This window comes from Schistocerca piceifrons, chromosome 2 (genome assembly GCF_021461385.2).
Source record: "Schistocerca piceifrons isolate TAMUIC-IGC-003096 chromosome 2, iqSchPice1.1, whole genome shotgun sequence".
Classification (NCBI taxonomy): Eukaryota; Metazoa; Arthropoda; class Insecta; order Orthoptera; family Acrididae; genus Schistocerca; species Schistocerca piceifrons.
Window position 1 is genome coordinate 1,023,788,738 of NC_060139.1, and position 24,959 is coordinate 1,023,813,696.

A 24,959-nucleotide genomic window follows, 5' to 3' on the forward strand; every position below is an offset into this window, starting at 1 on the left:
AATGATATTAAATTAAAAAAAACTTGTTTGTTGTACATTCACTTTTTGTATTTTGAACTTCCAGAATACAGGGAAACCAGAAATAAGTATTGCAAAAACACACATATATCAATAACTTTTTCTGCAATAAAAGTTTACGCTATCCTCAACTTGAACATTGGTTTGAACAACGCAATGTTTTACTATGCACAGTGCTATAGGAGATGATATGTTCTCCCTTTAGTCCAACCTTTGGACTGAGTTAACCAGCCAGTTATAGAGGGAAGGCTAGCTGCAGTTTATTGCTAACAGATCAACAAAGTAAATTGACGCAAAGCACACTGAACACACAAACATCCTAAAAAAAAAATGCAAGAACTAAATCACAAAATTTTATTACAGATAATAAACTGCATTTGTAATGTGTTCTTACCGCAGTTTGCTTCACCATCACCTATGTATCGGCTAATTAGATTCTGCATCCAGAAAGCCTCACAAAGACATTGTCTAGTAGTCTGGTCACAAACTCCATGTCCTGAAAAAGCAATGTAGAATTAAAATAACTAGCAGTAAATAGACATTCTACATCAAACTATAATGTGAAAGCCAAAGCAGGCATAAACAAATTACTGAGATGAACACCAATACTTCTACATTCAGTTTTATGTATAATAAGTTGAACATATAAGTAGTGATATCAGCCACAAATGTGAAACCAGACAGTTCCATTTAACTATCAGTAAGATACGTATATACGATTGTGATCATAAAAGTATAGGGAATTATTAATCAATGTAGACAATGTATGCTTTATCGACCATTTCAGTTGATCAGTTTGTTTTTGTGGGGCTATTTCAGTTACTACACACTATTAAGTTTTAAAAGGGTGCAGGCAGAGCTAACAAGATTCTTACACTAGGCAAGTTATCAGTAAACCCACCAAGACAAATGGAACTAGGGGATGATAGACTGTAAGAGGTATTAACATACTTTCACCACATACTGATCACTCAAGTGGCATTAAACTGTATGGCAAATGTCACTTTTTCTGCCAAATTTATTCGTTAATTGTACTGTTCTAAGCATTTTCCACTCACATTATGCAATAAGTGCAGTAATAAACAATACAAAAAATAATGAGTAATTATAAATTATGTATTCATTCTGGAAAAAGCTACGTCCAAAGTGTATACAGAGCAATTTGCAGATGGTCATATTTTAATCAACAAGTGAGTCCTCAGAAGTTTTATTATTTCAACACTAACAACAAGTTGTGTTATTCGTTTAGATTTTTTTTAAAGGCGAAAGCGGAAGGAAAGTAGACTTGTATTGCTGCTTTAATTACAAGCAGTTTAGTATATTAATTAAAATGGATAGCTATCCTGTCCACAAACTGATAACACACTGGACTGTAAGGTTTTAAAGTTTCCCATTGTACTGACACATCCATGAAATGTCTGGCAAACTGTCAAATGACAGAGACAAGGTTGGACTAGCTACTGTGTACATATAGGCATTTAAGCAATTATTCTACCTGTGCATCATATGTGAATGGAATGGGAAGAAATCCTAGTACATGGTAAAATGCGAAGTACTGTGTACCATTTACTTCACAGTGGTTTACAGAGCATGGGAGGAGATGTAGAACTTCCTGCCATGATCTTTAGGTGTAGGGTCATCTGGCTGTCTTCAGGTGTATATTTGCAAAAGTACATGGAGCTCCTCTACTTAAAGACTAGTGACACATGAATGGTGTACTCAAATTTCACTGCACAAGCATTAATTGAGCATGCGCTTCTTTTGTAAGCCTTTGTGAAGCAACACTTGCATCTTAATATTAAAGTACACTACACAGGCCCTGGCATGGTCTTGAATAGAAATAAATAATGAATTTACCCTTAAAATGGCCATTGACATCAAGGAAGCCCAACACAATCCTTTGGATTACTGCTACTTAATAAATGATTTGAGGGAGCTAAAAGGATTAAATATGGCGGGGGGCAGGGAGAGGGGGAAGAAGCTGCATTTTGGAAATTACAGGATGGAGGTTCTTCTACGACTCATTAAGTTAATGCTCTAACAAACTAGTGATATCTAATTTCAGGAATATTACTGTGATAAAAACAATTTCTTAATTAACTAAGGGTTCTGTCAATCATCTAGCAGGCTTATTAAATTATAATAGCAGAAGAAGTCAGGCATCATACAAGTATTCGGCTTAGAAAGATCTACATCATCACAAAAGACTATATTTACGCCCAGACCATCAGGAATCTTTTCAAGAACTGAAGTTTCTTTGTAGAGTTTCTAGGACAAAGAAGCAGGTGGAGGAGGAAAAATGGGCTGTTCCAAGGAAGGCCATTTTTCAGCATCTATACAAATGACCAGCCCCCACTGGAAAAAATTCAAAGCTCCATTTACGCAGATGGTCATACCATCAAAGCTCAAGGAAAATATTTTGAAAGAATCGAGCTACAGCTGTCAAAGGCCCTTGACTTACTCTCTATCTACTACAAGACAAACTGGTGGAAGCTACATCCTTCTAAGACGCAGGTGTGTGCATTCCATCTGAGGAACAAGAAGGCTTCTAGAAGACTAGTTTACCAGGGAATGAATTCTTCTGGAATGCTGCATGGCCCCTAAATATCTTGAAGTCTCTCTTTGGACCAAGTACTGACCCATAAGAAACACTTCATAAATACAAAGCAGAAAGCACACACAAGAGACAATGTGGTATAGACAATCACAGGAACAACTTGGGGGTTACAGCCAAAAACAGTAAAACCATCCGCATTGGCCTTGTGCTACTCCATGGGAAAACATGCATGCCCATGGTGGTATCAGTATTCCCGCTCTAAAATGTGGATGCAGCTCTTATTGAAACATGTCGCATCATCACAGGCTGCCTCCGGCCCACACCTCTGAAGAAGCTTGAATGCCTTGCTGGAGTAGCACACTCAGATACATGAAGGCTTTTGGCAGCCAGGAAAGAGAACACCAAATCCACAATATTTGCAGCCCACCTCCTTCCCAGACACCAGCCAATACAACCAAGACTTAAGTCTTGGCAGAACTTTCTGAGGACAACCAAGTCACTTGCAGAATCACCTACACAAGCAAGACTTCAGGAGTGGCACATGAGGGCCAGCACATCAGAGAGTGCTTTGGGCAATGCACCCTCTGTGGCCTGTAGCTCTTTGATGTATGAATGCTTCTGACACAAGAAATAAAATAAAAATCATACACGAACCAACAAAACCAATTTTGTATCCAAATGATGCACAATAAGGACTAATTATTATCATTTATAATGTTCAGACTTAACAGAGATATTCAGTATTTACATACAAATAAGCTACAAACCTAGGCCGAAAGTTTTTCAATTTTTGACCAAGCTTCCACCAGAGGCATCATATCAAAGAAACCTTCTGTTACACCAGAACTCTATTTCAAGCCCTTACCTGAACAGTTATTCTGACACACAGCAGTCCGGATGTCAGCAACAGAGAGCTCTAGAAGACCTGCATCTTGGCGCAAGCGGGTACGCAATCTTTGGACAACAGAAGGCCCTTCAACAGCAGCCCCATGTTCTTCTACATAAAAAGTGATCACTGCTCGACCTGTGTGGTCCTCTTCACGCAGCTCGCGTACGTGAATAACTGCCTCTTGATGTAAGAGCAAACTGAGCTTCCGCTCTAATGCGACCTGCTGTGCTACTGTCAATCTTCTGCCCTCAACATTGAGTGTTAGTTCTACCAGGTGCAACAAGTGAGGATCTGCAAAAATACACATTTAATTACTGTAATGAATTTCCATCTTCCTTCTCATTTCTTTGTAAGAATTACAAAAGCATTCACAGAACAAATTTACCAAATTCAGTACTATTCATGGCATGGCAACATCGACATTAAGAAGGAATAACTATAAACTAATGGAATTACATCCTATATCAATTGTGCTTTACTGACAATGAACTCTCATGCAGTTTTTGCATCTGACAGACATGCCTGTGTAAGGTTCAAACACTTCTATCGCTCTTTATTGTGTATGCCTATACATCTTCTGCCAATCATACTCTGCTGTGAGTATCCTATTACTTACATATAATTTATACTGCACCTTTAAGTGTTTGTAAATGTGACAAAAAATTGTGTAATGCAGCAGGTTTGCAGAGTGTGAAGTAATAAGGTTTCTGATGATAACTGGCATATGGCTCCTTCAGATCCAGTATTCCCAGGTGAAACGCACCAGAAGGTTACATGACTAGCAGCTCAGCCCACACGCAATGAAATTAGATAGGCTATCAAGCATACCAATGCTAGGAAAGCCCCTGGGCTTGATGGCATTCAAAACTGTGTCCTCCACCAGGAGTTCACGGATAGAGCCATAAAATACTTTACACACATAACGAGTGCCATCCTAAAACACCAACACTTCCCTGACTTTTGGAAGGTGGCTAAGTTCCTGATATTCAGTAAGCCAGGGAAAGACCACTCCCTCCCACAAAATTACTGACCCATCAGTCTGCTGTGCTCGCTCAGCAAAATTGTTGAGAGGGAAATATTAAAACGAATCACTAAGCACTGCATTGCCAATGACACCCTAAGATTGGAGCAATTCGGCTTTAGGAATCACCACTCAACAATACAACAACTCCTCTGCGTAGTCTAACATATAACACATGGCTACAACATGAACAAATCCACAGGGGCTGTGTTCCTGGACATCGAAAAAGCTTTCGACCGTCTTTGACACAATGGCCTCATACACAAATTAAGCGAAGCTGGTTTCCCAGACGGGCTTGTACGTCTCGTACACTCATATCTCATGAACAGATGTTTCAACACAGATGTGCAGGGCAAACAATCAACACAACACGGTATCCTAGCTGGAGTACCCCAGGGAAGCATAAGAGGGCCCATCTTGTTCAACCTGTAGATTAACGACTTCCCAGCAACACAAAACATGACATTAGCCATCTACGCGGATGACGCAGCCATCCTTGCGCAGGATTGGAAACCGTCAAACATTAATTCACGTATACAGACGGCACTCAGAACTGCTGAGCCTTGGTTGGAACGATGGTGTATTAAAGTAAGTGTCAACAAGTGCAAAGCAGTTCTGTTTACACGCAGACCGAAACTACTGCTTACACATCAACACAGTAGACAGATAACACTACTTACATGCCCAATGCGTTTCCGAGAGAAAGTCAGATATCTCGGTGTCTGGCTGGACCGGAAACTTACATGGGGGTACCACATCAATACGTTGCCAACAGAGTGCACGCAAGGCTCAAACAATTGTACCCAATACTCAACAGGGAAAGCACACTGAATAGGAGGGTGTTGAGGTCCATATAAATGACACTGATTAGACCACTGATGATGTATGCAGGTCCCGTCTGGGGGTATGCATCTCCTACATGACTGCGCTGCCTGCAGATCATACAGAACAAAGTGCTACAGATCATTAGCAATGCTCCACACTACACATACAGCATGGATCTTCACAATTAACACCGTCTTGAAACCCTCATTGAAGTACTCAAAAAACACGCCACAGGAACTTGAGACACTCGAACAGTCCTTTCATCCTTTCTCTGGGAAACTATGATCACAACCAAAAGTGGAAGCATAAGTGGCCAAAGACACTGCTAGCTAGGGCATAACCACCTATGGCAAGCGAACACACACCAACAAGTGACAAACGTCGGCAAGCCGCTGCGTATCAGCAATGCTGACTGGAAATACCAGCTGCTATTAAGCCGAACAACAGGCTACAGCAGGGAACCGACGAGCTCACCCACTTAGGCACAAACAAATCACCAACATCACCCAACACGGTGCATCTGATATATGACCTATCGGACACAAAACGATGATGAACCTAACTGTTACAGGTTTTCTGATGCTGACCAAGAGACCAACACCGGCACCCAGCGGCAGCCACTGAGTAACAGCACCACTCAACATCAAAGGTGTCGATATGCATGATACCCACTACTAACAAAGCCTACCCTTGCATGACCTGTCGCAGGCAGCAAGACACCCGCTACTGCTCTTACCACCTGACCTAACCATCACAGATGTTTTTTCCCTTGGCTCTTGCCTTGGCACTTTTTTTCCTCTGCCCTTCAAATCACTACCCTTTGTTCGACTTTCAACCCAATCTCTCTTGAGAGAGTGCATATTAATGGTTAACCTTAACCATATGTATGCAAACATCACAGTACCCACATCCTGTGACACCTCACTTTCGTGAAAAATAACCCTTGTGCAGAGATGGTAGTAGACCTTTTCAGTTGGCCATCATGCTGATGTGGGCGTGGAGGGGTACCACCTCTTGTGAAAAAACTGGCATATAATCGACGGAACTATATATTTAAGCACCCGATCAGGTAGGTTATATTTTATCCACAGCATTTTAACAACTGGCATCCCTGTGTGAAGACTGATCACATAATCAAAATACTGAGCCTAAAAAGGAACATGCAGCCTAGCCAGAAACACGAAAATATACCTGCTAGCATTTCTCCAGTTTACAAATTGATGTAAATGCAGATAAAAATGGTTATATCACTAAAATACCAAGCAAGCATAGAAGTGCCAGCAGCACTATCACCAAATAGATCTGTGCTTCGAACTTTCTTCTGTTGTATTAGAGGAAGAATGAATTTGTGATTTCATAACTTCTACAAATAGTGTCAACATATTTATTATGCTTCTATACAAATGACAAATAGTTATTCTGTTTATAAGAATTGTTGACCTACATAATATGTTACCTTCCTGTGTACCCTTAGTTTCAGACTCTGGCCACATACGGCTAATGCACTTGATGAAGTAGCGCTCACTGCATTCTTATTATGTTTTCATTACTGCATTAACTACAGGTGTTATGAAATATGTTGGGAGAATATTTTATTCTCCTCTGTGGTTAAAGAGAAAAATGAATTTTTGCATGAAATGAGCATTACATAATACTTTGAACATTTTGATGCATTTGAACAGGTTTTGTAGCATTTACAAACAAAAACTGATCAGAATTATAAATTTCTCATTTTCTTTTCCAGAGAAGAAAATGCATGTTTCTTGATTAACATCAAGAGCAAATTAAGTGAATAAGTTCTCTTTTTTTCTCTAAATCCTCATCCCCTACTTTATGCACTACAAGCAGTATTTCATACCAGGTGAAATTTCATCAGAGGAGTAACATAACCTTTCAAGTTTGAAATATTAAATCATAATATCAGAGGTCTCTTCTGAAATTAGCAGTTATTTTTTTATTGTGATACATTTTCCATAGATCCATTACTGCATGTAGCGTGCGGATGTGGAACAAGTCAAAATTTAATTAATTATTATGTTCATGTCACTAACAATCACCTACAGATATCAAAAATACAAATTAAGAATAAAACAAAATCAATAAATACTAATTAACAATCACTGTAGAGGTAGAAATACAAATTTCAGATAACATCTAAATGCAGAGTGTAAGGTACAAAGACCATTTTCATGACTTCAGAACACAAATAATGTCTTTTATTAGTTGTAATTAAAGCAGTGAGACATATTTAAATGAGAAAACACAGAAAGATATGGGAATTAGCCTGTCTTAGTCAAAGAATTCATGTGGAGAATTGTTATGCCACAGAGTACAAAAGGGGAAGAAATTAAAATTTATCTTGAGTTTTTACTACCACAGCTGCGGGCAACACGAGGCAGAGGTGGTGACATAACTGTACAATAAAAAGAAACAGTCAACACTGGAAGTCACTTGCATACATGAGCACATGTTGCTACATTGGCACGAATTGCCAGGCACATGTTACACATTCAGCAAAATGTCAGCTGAGAGACTGAGACAGTGACATACTTGTTATTTCTTATTACATGAAGCAACAAGCACTACCTCGGATGGAGTAACACCTTTCAGAGACTTGACAGTGCAATTAATAGCCTGTACTAAATTGTTAAGCAGACACAGCAAAAAGAGGGCTGATGATCACCAGTAATGAAGTGGGCAATATTCAGTTATAACGAACAGAGCCTCACGTCATAACCTCCTGCCCATCTCCATAAATATCACAGTTCTCCAGGTCTAAATTCAGTTGGTCATTAGGACCGATGGCGTTCATACCAACAGCACTCGATTCGATGATCATTGCGGTGTACTGACAGCCAGGTGTTAGATGTTGCAGCACTTCTCATGAACATGCTGCTTGCTTTTCCTGAAATGACAACATTCAAGTAACCATGTCCTGCCACTCGTGTGACTTTGCACTGGTTGCCGCCTACCACATACCACACATTCATCTCACAGTGCTTATTGCACTAAGATCAACATCACCACTGGGTGAGAGGGCCATCTAGTGCCTCTGTTCCTAATCATTGATGCAGGCATTTCTGGTTGCCAGAGCATATCTGTATGGTGGAGCCAGGATCAGTCGGCTACACTACTTCTGACAGCACAGTACATCCTGATGGATCATTGTCATCTTCTGGAAATGGTTTGAGGACACACTAACAGAGTGAGGCACATGTACTCATGTTATAGCTTCACTTGCACACTGCCAGTGGGCAGCCTGCAACACTTGGGCTAAATTACTGATGTTATGGCCTCTGCAACCGGCCAGCAGAGCCAACAACAGAAATCGGTGGAATTCCAACATGTCACTGGCATAAGGTATTGTCTGCAGCTGACGAAAAAACACAGAATGTACAGCTGAATGAATAGATGTTACTGTAGTTAATCATGTTTCATTAGTGCCGAAAGATGCTCTACAGGTTCCACAACATCATCCTGACAATGTAGAGGTGTCTCCACTTGGCACCTCTACAAAATAGAAACTTTTTTTAAGGAAACCACCTTTAGATTACTTTCAAAATAATTGATTATTACCTCATAGGAATGTAGAGACATATTCTTCAGGTCACAGCCTATGTCACATTTCCTTCTTGTGTTATGATGGTGGTATGACTCATTCATTTCATACTAAGAAGAATTGTGAAGCATCAATTTCATGATTGAAAAGATATATTGTGAGATAATGGTTAATATCCCTACTAGCTTAAAAAGATTATGATATGAGGCACTCCACACACAACTCAGACAATCTTCTTCTGAATGATGAAGACTTTTTTCAATAGCAGTGAATTGCCTCAGAAGGTGCTTCTATACCACATCAGTCAACAGAGGTAGTCAAAGTAAGCAGATTTTGAGACACTGATGTCTACAAATTTGGAGATTATCCAGACAACAAATGTTCCTGAGCTATGGCTTTTCAAGATTTAAAGGATTTGGTATTTGAAGTTAAGCCTAGTAATGATATCGACGCCTAAATATTTTGAACAGTATACCTCTGCACCAGCTGGCTCTCCTGCATGATATTAATCTCTTGTGAGCTTTTGTGATCAGAATAGATCTTAATGATGAAGTTTCAATAAAGATCACAATCTGTAGCAATGATTTGAGGCCCCCTGGTTCTGAGCTGAGTGGAAGGCTAGAACCAGAGACTGCGAAATTTCTGTGACAAGTTAGGCAGCAACTTCTTAGACTTGTGTTAGAGGACTTAAACTGTATGGTTCCACTAAATGGGTCAGGTGTGCACTACACATCAGAGGCTGCTATTTATGTATCTGACCGTGTGACAAGTGTTTCTTAGATTACGCATCTCTCCATTGAGTCCATATAACAATAGCCACAAGAGAGCCACAAGTATCAGTATAAGATGCTCCCCTGCCCTCCCCCTCCCCCTTGGAGAGAGTATTACAATCCAGATGGTTAACTACCAAAGCATTCACAATAAAGTGCCAAAGTTTAAAGCGCACCTAAAAAACAATGAAGCTCTCAAATGTCTAGGTACAGAAAACTGGTTAAAAGTTTAAATTGACGGCCGTGAGAGTTTTGGGAAAAAATTTAGTGTAAATCAAAAGGATAAGCTTCTAGGAAAACGAAGTGGTGCATCTTAAGCATTAGACAAGAAACTAAAATCCACCAAGAGAGGAATTGAAATTGCATGTGAGATTTTTTGGGCAAGATTCAGTCTGAGAGCTGAGCATAAATTTATAATTGAATCCTTCTACTGACCATCAAACTCATCTACTGATTTTACAGAAAAATTAGATAAAAACCTCAGTTTACTGGTATGTAAGTTTCCTAATCATACAGTACTCATCAGAGGAGACTTACATCATCTAACAATCAATTTGGATAGTTACAGTACTGTTATTGGTGGGTGTGGCAAGATATCCTGCTAAACATTACAAAATGCCTTCCCTGAAAACTGCCTACAACACAGTTCATAATTCCACTTATGATGGAAATATTTTGGATCTAATGGCAACAAACAGATCTGGCATTTTGGAGGATGTCCTCACAAACATCAGTATCAGTGACCACGAAGTAGTTGTAACAACAATGACTATCAAAGGTTACGTGGCAACTAAATCAAGTAGAAATATTTATATACTCAGTATAAACTACACTGCACAATTCAATAAAAATATCACTTTTACGCAACCAAGTAATTGTTTCCTGTTGTGATGCAGAAGTTTGAAATTCAGCTCTAAGGTACCTACAACCTTCTTCTGTAATGGTGGAAATGCATGGTGTCCTGCAATATCACCCTTACGCTCGGTGACACTTCAAAAAATGAGATCTTGACAGATGTGGAAGAAAAGGCCACATGTGAGGTGTAAGGTGAGTTAATGATGTTACACTGGCACCAAATTTCACAACAAATTTACTCATTTCCACCATGGATGTGTCACATTATGGGAAGGTCAGCACTCCTCCTCTTATCCCATTTTGCCCCTTCTTTTGACTCCTCCATGATGGAGGAACTGTGTTGCCCATGTTAAAATCATGCGCTTTTCTTATGAGTGGTTGACAAAAACATTTTAGACATGCCGTCACACAGAATTGACATGAAATGGGCTCAGGGAGTAGTGTAAGGGGCGTCAAGGAAACCACCCCTTTCCTTGAGATGCTATCTCCCACACATTTCGAGGTGATGAACAACAGGATGGAATTTCTGACAATCTTTGACACTGCTGACACTCCAAGGATGCTTCAACCCTTCTCTAAGGACACTGTGGGCCAACAATCCCAATAAAAATGATCACACTCCCTTAGAGGCAGTGCAACAACAATTTTTGTTCTCATGTGCAGGGAGAAACACTAGGAGCCTTTCAAAAACAAATGGGGAAATTTGAACACTATCTGAAGCAATAAAGGGTGTTTATGCTTTTTCAGCCCTCCTGTTTCAAGTCCTCGTGTGGTGTGATCACAGAGGGGTGTGACACTGACACATGCATAAATAAAACGGCAAAGGGTCCCTCTAACACCTGCAACACTGGCAGTGCCACCTACCCTCGTTTGCTGATAACTTAAAAAATGTACCTGTACAGAGATAACCCGTGGCAGGAGTCCTAGGTACCTGCAGGCAGCTGGCTAGGACTCCTGTGTCTTGTCGGTTTTTTCACTTGACTTTTTTTTAAATAAATTATTTAATGACATTATTGCTTCTGAATATGTAATTATGTAAGTTGGAGCTGTATGTTAAGTTTCCATTTTGAACAATAATTGAGAGATATGTATAGGTGGCCTCTTAGAACACCAACCAACTAGCAAGTTACCTACATATTTCAGATGCAATATTTAACTGTCCTTGGGAATAATTTCATCTGTTGTTGAAAAATGGGGGCTGGTGTGATGTACCATATCATGGGTACACTTGTGTGGTAGGTAGTCCTGTCCCCCATTGTGGATGAAAATGCCAGTGAAATGGGTTTTCGTTCAACCTGTAGATGATGGTCCAGTCTTTCCCTAATCCTCGTAAATCAGTCTTTCCTTCTCTTTGTTTCTCATAACGTCCAGTAAACCTCCCTGGACTTTGGGTTCTGGACGACTTTTCTGAACTCTCCCCATTTCCTAAACCTCATCAATCCTTTTCCTTCACCCCTCTTTCTTCCCTTTCAATCCTTCAGCTAGGAGGAAGAGGAGCCACTGCCTCCAAAAGCTTCAAGATTTCATTACCTTTACATGTGTGTTCTCCTGCCTCTGGTTAATGAGAAGATTTTTTATTTATCCAATCCATGTCATACACTTCAAAAGGTGTGGTACTTATAATCACAGCTCATATGGGACTCTGCACAATGCAATGGAAGCCCTGAGGAACAGACAAATGAACTTTTCCATGGCCAATATCAGCTTAAGTACACTTGGGAAGTTTTCAAACAGTTACACTAATTTTCAGTGTAATCTATAATAAATTTTACAGGAAACATATTTCAAGCATTTTTATGCTTAAATTGGGCCTGTTATTGTATACAGGGTGTTACAAAAAGGTATGGCCAAACTTTCAGGAAACATTCCTCACACACAAATAAAGAAAAGATGTTATGTGGACATGTGTCTGGAAACGCTTAATTTCCATGTTAGAGCTCATTTTATTTTCGTCAGTATGTACTGTACTTCCTCGATTCACCGCCACATGTGTGGGCTGACGAGAATCCGCACGCAATTGTGCAATCACGTCATCAACACAGATTTTCTGTGAACGTTTGGGCAGGCATTGTTGGTGATGTCTTGATTGGGCCCCATGTTCTTCCACCTACGCTCAATGGAGCACGTTATCATGATTTCATACGGGATACTCTACCTGTGCTGCTAGAACATGTGCCTTTACAAGTACGACACAACATGTGGTTCTTGCACGATGGAGCTCCTGCACATTTCAGTCGAAGTGTTCGTACGCTTCTCAACAACAGATTCGGTGACCGATGGATTGGTAGAGGCGGACCAATTCCATGGCCTCCACGCTCTCCTGACCTCAACCCTCTTGATTTTCATTTATGGGGGCATTTGAAAGCTCTTGTCTACGCAACCCCGGTACCAAATGTAGAGACCCTTCGTGCTCGTATTGTGGACGGCTCTGATACAATACGCCATTCTCCAGGGCTGCATCAGCGCATCAGGGATTCCATGCGACGGAGGGTGGATGCTTGTATCCTCGCTAACGGAGGACATTTTGAACATTTCCTGTAACAAAGTGTTTGAAGTCACACTGGTACATTCTGTTGCTGTGTGTTTCCATTCCATGATTAATGTGATTTGAAGAGAAGTAATAAAATGAGCCCTAACATGGAAAGTAAGCGTTTCTGGACACATGTCCACATAACATATTTTCTTTCTTTGTGTGTGAGGAATGTTTCCTGAAAGTTTGGCCGTACCTTTTTGTAACACCCTGTATAGCTTAACATTTTACATCACATCCATACCCAAATAAATACTAGTGTTTGTTAATGCTAGAACATTACCTGCTTTCACAATGATCGATACAGTGTCCTCATCAGAAGCACCTTGCTCATCTTCAACCTTCAACCGGAAGACGTACCGTCCAGGAACAACATCAATCAACTAAAAAAAGGAAAATAAATACATAAACCTTACTTGCTCTCTGATGTAATGGAAGTCACGAGACAATAGAGTAGTAAAACACAATCACCATAAGAACTGGATGTTTGTCCGAGTCTCCAAGGACTTTGCCTAAGGCTAAGCTACTGTCTTCTCTAGTCCAAAGCCATTTCACAATTCCAAGATCATCACTTGACTGTGAACCATTCACAATAACCACACTTACAGGTAGAATAACAGTTTGGTCTCCTCCACCATTAGCTTTTGGAGAAGCATTTTTATCTGGAAATGATACAGTCTGGCTCAAACAACAATAAAAAAGAAAATGTTCACTTCATATCAGATTAAATGAAAAACATTTAAACAATAAGAAAAGAATTCAAATACAATGAAAACAGAAGTAGTCCCTTCTGTTAAAACTTCTGAGGTGAGCGACTGAGGTTGGTGCACAAAACTGTTCACCAAAATGTCACATCTATCCGGGGAGTACATTTTCAGGAATGATACCCTGACAAAAGCGCTGAAAGCAGAACAGGCACCAAATTTTAAGATGTTTTCCATGCAGCTGTCAAGTTGTCACCTCTGAAAATGTCCCTTCACAGATGAGAATAGTTATATGTATTGCCCACAGCCTTGTAGCTTGGAAGATGCAATAGAAGTAAACACTTACTCTGTGTTACAGTGACTTGTACAGAGTCCAAGGCTTTATTGCCATTTTCATCTGTAACAGTTAGCTGAAATTCATATTCCCCTTTTGTAAGCTCAGTAGCATTAGTGCAAGAAGAATTCTGTGATGAGAACAATGCCTTTGATGGACCTCTGTGAACCAAAATGAAGCAATAGTTATCAGTCCTACTATAACTTAAAACACAGTTACTAAATTATGAGAGCAGAACACTACTGTGACAGCATTTGACTTTTAGAGGATTTTGAGTCTAAAATTAGCAGAAGTTACTTTAAGTATGAATACAGTAAATTAAATCTCAAATATGTTACCGAATTTGCTCCCATGACCAGGATACAATTTTAATATCATCGTTACTCTGTGTTCCATCTAGTGTAACCCAAGTCTGAGGTAAAGAAACCACCTGATCAGAACCAGCATTTGCTGAAAAGAAAACGTAAAACATTAATACTTACACTTACTACTATTTCATCACTAGCATACTGGCAACAAATGAAAGACTGAATGTTTCAAATCAAATATATGGTCAAGAGACAGAGGTGCTTTATTACTCTCTTCACATCTTTTCTCACACAAAAAGCAGCTCCATAGTAATTTTCACTTGCCATATTTTTGAGGAAAGTAATTTGCAAAAGAGATGTTTAAAGGCATATGTGAGTAACCAGGTCCTATTCTTTGAGGAGTTGAGAAATGCCTCGTCTAATGTGGCCTATGAGAAGATTGCGATAGGACAATGCCATCCTGATCCTCACTGCCTTGTCCACTGGTGGTTTGTACTCACAGGTACGTGGGCTTGGCTCTCAAAGGTGAAGAAGTTATGGACAAGATTGAAGTTTGTTAGTGCGACAATGAAAGAGCTTTTCTGAAACTTTAGTTGGGCATGGGAGAGGTGCTGTCCGAGAGCTGAGAGGTTGGAGTGTTAGTGTGGGGAAGGACTGCACTGGCTGATGACAAGGAAGGTTTCAAAAGGAAAGCGAGTGGAAACAGAGTGTGCTTATATATACAGGGCCTGGACAGCAAAGCATTTCACACTGAGACTGAAGTGTTGGCTGACAGAGGCAAGGAGTAGATCAAGAATAATGAGGGAAGGGACTAAGGACTGATTAGTTTGGAATTTATCTGCTGGGACACCAAATTCCTCTCTCAAACTTTCCTCTCTTATAATTAACCTACTGACCTTGCACACAAAACACATCATCCAGGTAGTCTCCTCTATGCCAGTCTGACCAGTTTGTCTTTTTTTCCCAAGAAAATCAAAAGCATCCCCATTATTATCTAAAGCAACCAGGTTAAGAATGTCTCAATTGATTACCCATACAATGTTACCTTCCATCACCTTTTTAACCACTCCAATATACTTTTTGTATTCCATTACCAGTCCCATACCACCATAACTACCCCCAAGGTTTCTACCACTGCAACTATTGCTACTGTAAAAACGCCATTCCTCTTCCCGTAAAACCCTATGTCTCACCAATCGCAAATCAAGAAAATTAAATGAAGGGAACATTGTGAAAGCCACAATACTAGAACCCGTTGCTTTGAACTATAGAATTTTCTTTACATGTCCTCCCACTGCACAACATTTCTTAAGTCAACCTCCTCTGCTTTAATACAACCTCCCTTTGTTTCCTATTTTGATCTTTTTTGGAATTTAATCTTATTTTATTTACTGAGTCAGTTATCCTACTTCCCACCATTGTTTATTCATTTTTGATCTTTTGTTTCTGTGCTTTGTTTTTATTATTCTTCAGTTTCATAATTCTTTCCATTTATTATTTTCTCCTTCTCTTTAAAAACATCTTTAGCTCTAACTCTATCCATCCCTTCTATCTCTGAACTGAAGCTGGAACAGTGTGTATTAATGTACTAAAATCAACTTACTATTCTCTCCAGTATCTTTTATTTTATCTGTGCCTCCCTTCCTCTTCCTATGAGGTGGGTTCCTCTCAACCTGGATTCTGAATGATTTGCAAACCCCCCCCCCCCCCTCCCTCGCCCCCCTCCCCATCTCCTTTCCCTTTAACTTTTGACAATCCAGTCCTCCATTAGCAGTCCCATACCACAATCACTACTCCAAGGTTTCTACCACTGCAACTATTGCTACTGTAAAATCTGTGTATCACATATTGAGAGAAACTAAAGGAACATTGAAGATAAAACTTTCTTGACACATATGTGTCAGGGTGTACAGGAAAGTGGACAGATCTGTAAGGCCAAGGGGATAAGATCCTGGTCTGGAAAAAGAGATAGCACTGATATCAATGAAATTTTATTTCTGCTGCATAGTCGCGGATTGTGCAATGATAAAAGTTGATCACTAATATGATTTGAGGAATACATTTTGTATATACAGAGTTTTATAGTATCCAGACTGTGTGGGCTTTGTGTCCCATCAGAATATAGTGTCATCATAAAATTATTTGTTTTTGACAATCTAAGCCAACAGAAAGCCTGCCAAGTGTTGTAAAGGTTCATAAGGGGTCTGCTCCTTCATTTTCAACAGTTAAGAAATGGGCAGCTAAATTCAAATGTGGCAAAACTTTTCCTGAAGATCAACCATTTGACGAATGTCCAAAATTGCAACCACAGAAGAAAATACTGAAAAAGTACACAGTACTGAAAATGACTGATTAATTCCTAAAAAATGAAAAAAAAAAACACTTTGTCCAGTAGTTGGCAGAAAACACAGGTCACTTCCATCTACAAGCAGGGTAGCAGAAGTGATCCACAGAACTACGGTCCAGTGTCTTTGAATCTTAGTATAAATGAAATACATATAAAAATAAACAAAATAATTAATTTTCTAGGGGGAAATAAATATCAGAAAACTAGGTGCAAGGTGGGCACTGTACTTGTTGAATGCTGAGCAAAAATGAATAAGCAAACAAACTTCTCAGTAATGTTTGGACAATTTTAAAGAGAATCCAAATGAATTTTTGTTTCAGTGTCTTAATGTTTATCAAGACACGGGATGAACACATCATGTCAGAACCAAATTTTCAATAATTAACAGTGGCTGAATTTATTGGCCTTGCACTAAAACAGTAAAGTCTGTTTCCTGTGCTGGAAATTACAATAGTCCTCTGGATTAGAGAGATGACAAAATGTAAGTAGAGGCTTAGATCAGAAAGGAAAAAATATCACCTTTTCCTATCAGGACTACACATCTGCCCACACAGTTGATATCGGAATGGGGCATCAACAAGATCTGAAGCAGAAATTGTTGAAACTTCTATGCTGTCCCCCTAATTAGGCACACACTGATGTCCACACATTGTCAGAGCTAAAGAAAGTGATGGCTGAAAGCCATTTAAGTCCAATGAATAGATAACAACTCACTGTAAAAACAGCAAACTAAATGCATAGCAAACTAAATGCACTGCCCCAAAACAGTACTCTGTCAGAGAAAAATTAATCTTTACCTAAAAACATCAGTCTTTCACTGCCAGGTCAAGAAAATTTCACCTTGCGCTTATAAAAGATCCTCATTTTGTCTGATGGTTTGAGATGTAAACTTTCGCTACTTTAGCCAGTGTAGATGTAAAACTGTTTGGTGTTTGACATCATTTGCGTTGTTAGTAGTGTCTGTGTCACGACTTACTGTCAGGCACTGGTACTGTACGGCAAAATAAGCTTTAAACACAAGCATCGACGTGCACTACAGTTGCAGACAATCAACATGGGTCTGGACAAGGTGTGCAGGGCTTTATTTGTTAAGCTGTTTTATTACAGTAAAAACAGAGTTGCTGACCTCCACGAGTATCAATGCATTAAAGGAATACAGAAATGTTCTCTTTCTGCACAGGGGTTGAAGAACATGATTCAGAAGTTTGAATTAACTGGTGATTTGGAAATTGCTCCTGGGGGAGGTTGATGGGAAAAAAATGAAGAGGTTGATGGGCAATTGCACCACAAACTGTTGACGAATTTATTGTTACCATCGCTGAGAATGCTGGATGCACTATGCGATCTTCAAGCAGTGCACGTGCTGTGTCATGATAGCTGACATTTCATCGTCCACTGTTCAAAAAGTACTGGAAACAATTGTGAAATGATATCTCTAGTGTGGTTTCAGGATGTTGTGGATGCACGTGGTTGTCACAATGAGCAATGCTTGTTATCTGGAATGTAAACATGGTAGGCAGTTAAAAATTTTGCTATCTCGAGTGGAAATTAAAATATGTTTCTTTCAATAGTTTATTTGTTATTTTTTTTTACACGTGTCCTCACAAATGTTTTCACAAATTTCACTGTTCTATGATCATTCATTTTTCACAGGTGTCCTCTCAAGTAGCAGTAGTTCAATTATAAACACACTGTAGTTGTGGAACTTACAACTAGCATTTCTCACATAACGGAGATATTAAAGACTGACTTATGCACAACAAGGAAAACAAAGATACTCCTGTCATATTTGTCAGAGTAAGTATTATTTCCTGACACAATGACATTCTGATTTTTATGTTACTGGTTGTTATCAACATGTTTATTTTGTTTATAACCCTAGAATTTCTTAATTTGGTCCATATGCTGGCACCTGCCAAGCTGAGAGGACGCGCAGCAGAGCAGCAACAGCACTTGTCTGATAAACTGTAAATTAATTTAGTCTTTGTTTTTTGTTCATGTACTTCTGCAAAGAAGTAAACTGTACATGTGTATTATACAGTGTAGACTAGTGGTTAGAAAATTAATCATAGTTTTTGTTGTTGTGTAAGTCTTGAGAATATCCTTGTGTAGGACGGCTTCCTAGTGTAAATTTTCCCATCGGCAGAAACTCTGTCACAACTCTAAGTTTTAATTTTGTGATAGTAGACAGCACACAGTTTAAATCAGTGCATTCTAGTTTGAATGTTTGTCTCATGCAGTAACTTTTTGGCAAATAGGATTTATAATAACAGGTATCTGTAAATTCATTAACTTCAGTAGAGAAATTTATTTCTGTTTAATAGCTTGTGGTCTCAAGAGTACAGTGAGAAATCTGCACAGCAGCTTTTAATGTTACTTTATTCTCCTTTGGTATATTTTCAAACTCAATAGCGCCTTTTCAGACCTTATATCTATTTTGTACACAGTAAGATACGGCTAGGGACAGTGCTTGTTGTGAGTGGATACAACTAGGAGAGTTGGCTACTCTCTTATAAACAGTTGGAAGCTTCGTTGGCTGCAGTCGACAAGCTTATAGCTAATGCTCAAAGTTGTGATGACGTCGGGGCGTCAGTGACGAGACCTGTGACGCCTTTGGTGCCACTGGAATCGCCTGGTGACCCGGACATTGCTGCATCTTCTGATACACAACATCTGACCGGTCCGCCCTCACTCCAGAGTGGGTGGCAGACAGTGGTGGGTTCGTGTGCCACTGGGCGGAAGACGAAAGAGGGAGCAGGCCATGTGGCTGACTCGCTGCGTCTTAGCAACAGATAGGAGGTGCTACCCAGTGTTGTTGATAAATCCGAGCCAGCACAGGAAGCCTCTCCTCTTGGGCCAACGGTTGATTTTCCTGCCAAGTCCGGACAAGTACAGAGGCTGGGTATGCTAGTCATTGGGAGCTACAATTTTAGGCAGGTGATGGAGCTCCTCAGGGAGATAGCAGGCAAGGTGGGAAAGAATTCCAGTGTTCATTCGGTACATTTACCGGGAGCTCTCATTCATAATGTGCAGGCTATCGAGCGCACTGGGTGCAACTGGCTGCATGTAATGGCACATGTTGGCACGAATGACATTTGCCCCTTGGGTTCTGAGGCCATCCTCAGCTCCTTTCGGCAGCTGCACATAGGGTGCAGGCTGAGCTGTCTATTTGTAGCATCACACCCAGGGTTGACCACGGTCCTCTGGCTTGGAGCAGAGTTGAAGGTCTAACCCAGAGGCTCAGGTGACTCTGCGACAGTATCGGATGCAAATTTCTTGACTTCCACTATCGGGTGCAGAATTGTAGGGTACTCCTTAATAGGTCAGGCATGCACTACATGCAGAAAATGGTTACTAGGGTAATGGAGAACGAGTGGAGTGCACATGGGGCTTTTTGTAGGCTAGAGAACTCCTCCCTTGGGAGCAAAGACAATTTGCCTGTTAAATCAGCCATAGCGGCCTCAGAGAATCTTGGTCCTCGCAGATCAGAGGTAGAAAAGACTAATATGATTTTCAGTAAACTGCAGGAACATCCAAGGAAAGGTCCCAGAATTAGTATCACTTACTGAACGTTATAAAGCACAGACAGTATTGGGAACAGAAAGCTGGTTGAAACCAGACGTCAATGACAACAAAATCCTAAGTTCAGATTGGAATGTTTATCGTAAGGATAGATTAGTCACCAATGGTGGCGGTGTGTTTATTGCAGTAAAAAAATTCCATAAAATCTAGCGAGGTTGTCATAGATTCTGGATGTGGATTAATCTGGGTGAAACTTAGTATCAAATAACGGTAAAAAATGATGATCGGATGCTTTTATAGACCACCTGGGTCAGGGTCTGTTATTATAGAGAGCTTCAGACAGAACTTGCAGAATATCACTAATGATTGTCCTAATAATGCCATTGTAATAGGGGGTGACTTCAACTTACCAGGCATATATTGGGAGTATTATGCCATCAAAACTGGTGCCAGGGACAGGGAATCGTGTGGCTTTGTTCTGGATGTCTTGTCCGAAATTTACCTTGAGCAGATAGAGAAGAAAATCGAGAGGGTATGTCTTAGACCTCCTGGCAACAGACAGACCTGAACTTATCGAAACAGTTAACGTAGAGGAAGGTATCAGTGATCATAAGGCTGTAACAGTATCTATGACGACGGGTCCTACAAGGAGTGTTAAGAAAGGTACGAAGATATATTTGCTCAGCAAGGGTGACAGGATACAAATTTCAGAATATCTCAGCAGTCAGCATCAAGTATTTGGTGATGAAGATGATGATGTGGAGAACAAATGGAAAAAATTCAAGGGCATCATTCAATATGCCCTAGACAAGTACGTTCCGAGTAAGGTTTTAAGGGATGGGAAAGATCCACCATGGTTTAATAGCCGTGTCAGAAAAGTGCTTCATCTCAGATTCAGGAGAAGTAAAAACCTAGCTGACAAACAAAAGCTGAACAAAGCAAAAATGAGCATAAGGAGAGCAATGAGAGAGGCGTTCAATGATTTTGAAAGTAAGACGTTGTCAACTGACCTGAGTAAAAACCCTAAGAGATTTTGGTCATAAGTAGAACCAGTACGTGGCTCAAAATCATCTATTCATTCTCTCAGTGACCACATCGGCACCGAAATGTAAGATAACAGAGAGAAGGCTGAAATATTGAATTTGGTCTTCCACAGTTGTTTCACTGCGGAAGATCGTAACACCGTCCCTCCTTCCAATCTCATACAAACTTCAAAATGGCATATATTGAGATAACTGATAGCGAAATTGAAAAGCAGTTACAACCGCTTAGTAGTGGATAGGCTTCAGGACCAGATGAGATACCTGTGAGATTCTATAAAGATTACGTAAAAGAACTTGCTCCCCTTCAAGATCGCTTGAGCAGCAAAATGTACCTAATGACTGGAAAAAAGCACAGGCCATTCCCGTTTTTTTAAGAAAGGTCGTAAGATGGATCCACACAATTATAGACCTATACCATTGATGTCAATCTGTTGTAGAATTATGGAACATGTTTTATGCTCAAGAATTATGATGTTTTTGGAAAATGAACATCTTCTCTATAAAAATCAACATGGATTCTGCAAACAGAGATCTTGCGAAACTCAGCTCGCTCTGTTCCTCCATCAGATCCACAGTGCAGTGGACAACGGCACTCAGGTTGATGCTTGATTTCAGTAAGGCATTTGACATCATCCTGCATTGCCATTTAACGAAAAAAATATGAGCCTACAGAGTATCGGAGCAGACCTGCGATTGGATTCAAGACTTTCTTGAACACAGAACTCAACATGTCGCTCTTAAAGGGACTAAATCAACAGATGTAAAGGTAATATCCAGAGAACCACAGGGAAGTGTGATACGACCGTTTCTGTTTACAATATATATAAATGATCTAGTAGAAAGCTTTGAATGCTCTTTGTGGCTATTCACAGATGATACAATTGTCCATACCAAAGTAGCAACGCCAGAAGATAGTCAGAATTTGCAGAACAACCTGCAGAGAATTGATGAACAGTGCAGACTCTGGCAGTTGACCCTGAACGTAAATAAATGTAACATACTGCGCATACATAGGAAAATAAATCCACTACTGTACAGCTACACTATTGATGACAAACAGCTGAAGACAGCATCTGCCATAAAATATCTAGGCATAACTATCCAGAGCAACCTTAAATGGAATGACCATATAAAACAGAGTGTGGGAAAAGCAGACACCAGACTCAGATTCATTGGTAGAATCTTAAGGGAATGTAACTCTCCATGAAAGAAGTGGTTTATAAGGCGCTTGTTTGCCCGATTCATGAGTGTTGTTCACCTACCTGGGATATCTATCATGCAGGACTGATAGAGGAGCTAGAGAAGATCCAACAAAGAGCAGCGCATTTTGTCACGGGATCATTTAGCTGGTGAGAGAGCATTATGGAGCTGCTCAACAAACTCCACTGGCAGATGTTACAAGAGAGGCGCTGTGCATCATGGAGTGATTTACTATAGAAATTTTGGGACAGCACATTTAAGGAGTGGTCGGACAACATATTACTTCCCCCCACATTCATCTCACGTATTTACCATGTGGAGAAAATTCGAGAAATTACAGCCAATACAGAGGCTTACCGACAAACATTCTTCCCAAGCACTATTCACAATTGGAACAGGGTTGGAGGGATCAGATAGTTGTACCAAAAGTACCCTCTGCCAGACACCATTAGGTGGCTTGTGGAGTATGATGTAAATGTAGATGGAATTCTCTGCATTTTTTTTTCCGGAATTAAGGTTTTGCTAAGAAGCAGCATTCATTACTAGAGTCCCTGTGCTATTTGGTGTGAAATGTACAACAGTTTTTATGTAATATGGCATTTTAATCATGTGAAGATGTTCAGTATTGTTGTATTTGTTAAAACAGTCATATTCATATTTTTTACATCATCAGTTTCAACTGTATCAGGCAGTCATCTGCAGATCAATGTGTAGTATAGCACATTTAGCCTTACTGAGGTCAACACAATGCCACTAGAAGACATTAAGTCTATTATGCTGCATATTTGATCTGAAGGTGACTGATCAGTTGAAATGAGTAATATAAAAAGGTAAATACAACAGTGTATCATAAAAAAGACTGTTTTAACAAATGCAGCATTTTTTAGTAAAAACTTAGTGCACACAAAAATGCAAAGAATTCCCTGGCCTGCATATATACCAAATTTAGAAATTCCAGGGATATAAAAAAATGAACAGATTGATAACAAATTTAATTTATTAATGAAGAGTACAATTTTACAAAGAAGACACTTTGAGAAGAGACAGTGATGTAATAAAATGGAAAGCTACAGCAAGAGGTGAAAATCATAGCTCAAATTCTTCTCTAACTTGTAGATCGATAAAATATTATATTTGCAGTGCTTGTTGTCAATCATTAATCTCCTTGAGTGAATAAGAGAGCCTTACAAAGAGAAGGTTGGAGGTGGGGGTGGGGGTGGGGAGAGGGGGATAGTGGAGAGGAAGGGATATTTGGGGCAACTGTAGAGTGAATAGTGGAAAGAGTGTGGGAGGAGGAAGAATGAGTAATGAGGAGGAAAAGAATGTAATGTGACAGGAAGAGTACAGGATTCAGCACAAAAAGAGAGATTGACTTCAAATTTAATGATGATGTATTACAAAATAAAATAAATATTTCTGTTAATAAAAATGATGAGCAGCAAAGACCAACAACAAGTAGTAATAGTCCCAAGGAGAAAATACAATGGCTCAATTGTTCATATTTGTATAAATAACAATAAACAAACACTGTCCATGTTGCAATATCAAAAATATTATGAAAAGGGTAGATTGTTACTCCCTACACACTCTGCCAGGCAATGCTGACTTCTCTCTATCCATCTGCACCCTGCTATCCCTCCCCCTTCTCCACCCCACTCTGGATTGCTGCTTCCATTCAACACGATATAGCTGCATTTGTGCCACAGTGGCTGGAGACAGTGGTCATGTGTGCATGAGGTGTAATTACTGGTGTAAAAGTGTGTGTGTGTGGTTTTCCCATTCTGAAGAAGGCTTTGGGCGAAAGCTCAATGTGTAACAGCCTTTTTGTTGTGTCTATCCACAACTTTACGGTGAGTAGTTACCTATCCTTTTCATAATACAGTTGATAAACAAACACTCAAAGTTTTGAAACTTCCTGGCAGATTAAAACTGTGTGCCCGACCGAGACTCAAACTCGGGACCTATGCCTTTCGCGGACAATTGCTCTACCAACTGAGCTACCCAAGCACGACTCACGCCCCGTCCTCACAGCTTTACTTCTGCCAGTATCTCATCTCCTACCTTCCAAACTTTACAGAAGCTCTCCTGCGAACCCTGTAGAACTAGCACGCCTGAGAGAAAGGAAGTTTGGAAGGTAGGAGACGAGATACTGGCAAAAGTGAAGCTGTGAGTACCGGGCGTGAGTCGTGCTTCGGTAGCTCAGATGGTAGAGCACTCGCCTGCAAAAGGCAAAGGTCCCGAGTTCGAGTCTCGGTCGGGCGCACAATTTTAATCTGCCAGTAAGTTTCATATCAGCGCACACTCCGCTGCAGATTGAAAATCTCATTCTGGACTCAAAGTTTTGTTGTTCTCCACTGAATGAACATAATGTATATGGACAGGGAACATATGGTACATATCAGTATATAGGTCTTTAATACAAATGGTTAAAATGGCACCGGCTCCTGCAGCTGCAGTTCTCCCTTTCATTTCTGCCC

The 24,959-nt window shown here is 40.0% G+C and overlaps 1 protein-coding gene across 2 annotated transcripts in view; it reads right to left on the reverse strand.

The window, feature by feature from the left end:
• LOC124776437 (dyslexia-associated protein KIAA0319-like protein) overlaps positions 1 to 24,959 on the reverse strand; it is a 154,083-nt gene that overhangs the window by 20,476 nt on the left and 108,648 nt on the right. For both annotated transcript variants that reach the window (XM_047251436.1, XM_047251435.1), the window contains exons 11-16: positions 14,401 to 14,512; positions 14,075 to 14,223; positions 13,496 to 13,686; positions 13,308 to 13,407; positions 3,441 to 3,755; positions 413 to 514 (exon numbers count right to left, since the gene is read on the reverse strand). In XM_047251436.1, the coding sequence (XP_047107392.1) occupies positions 413 to 514; positions 3,441 to 3,755; positions 13,308 to 13,407; positions 13,496 to 13,686; positions 14,075 to 14,223; positions 14,401 to 14,512 (969 nt within the window). The remainder of the gene's footprint in view (positions 1 to 412; positions 515 to 3,440; positions 3,756 to 13,307; positions 13,408 to 13,495; positions 13,687 to 14,074; positions 14,224 to 14,400; positions 14,513 to 24,959) is intronic.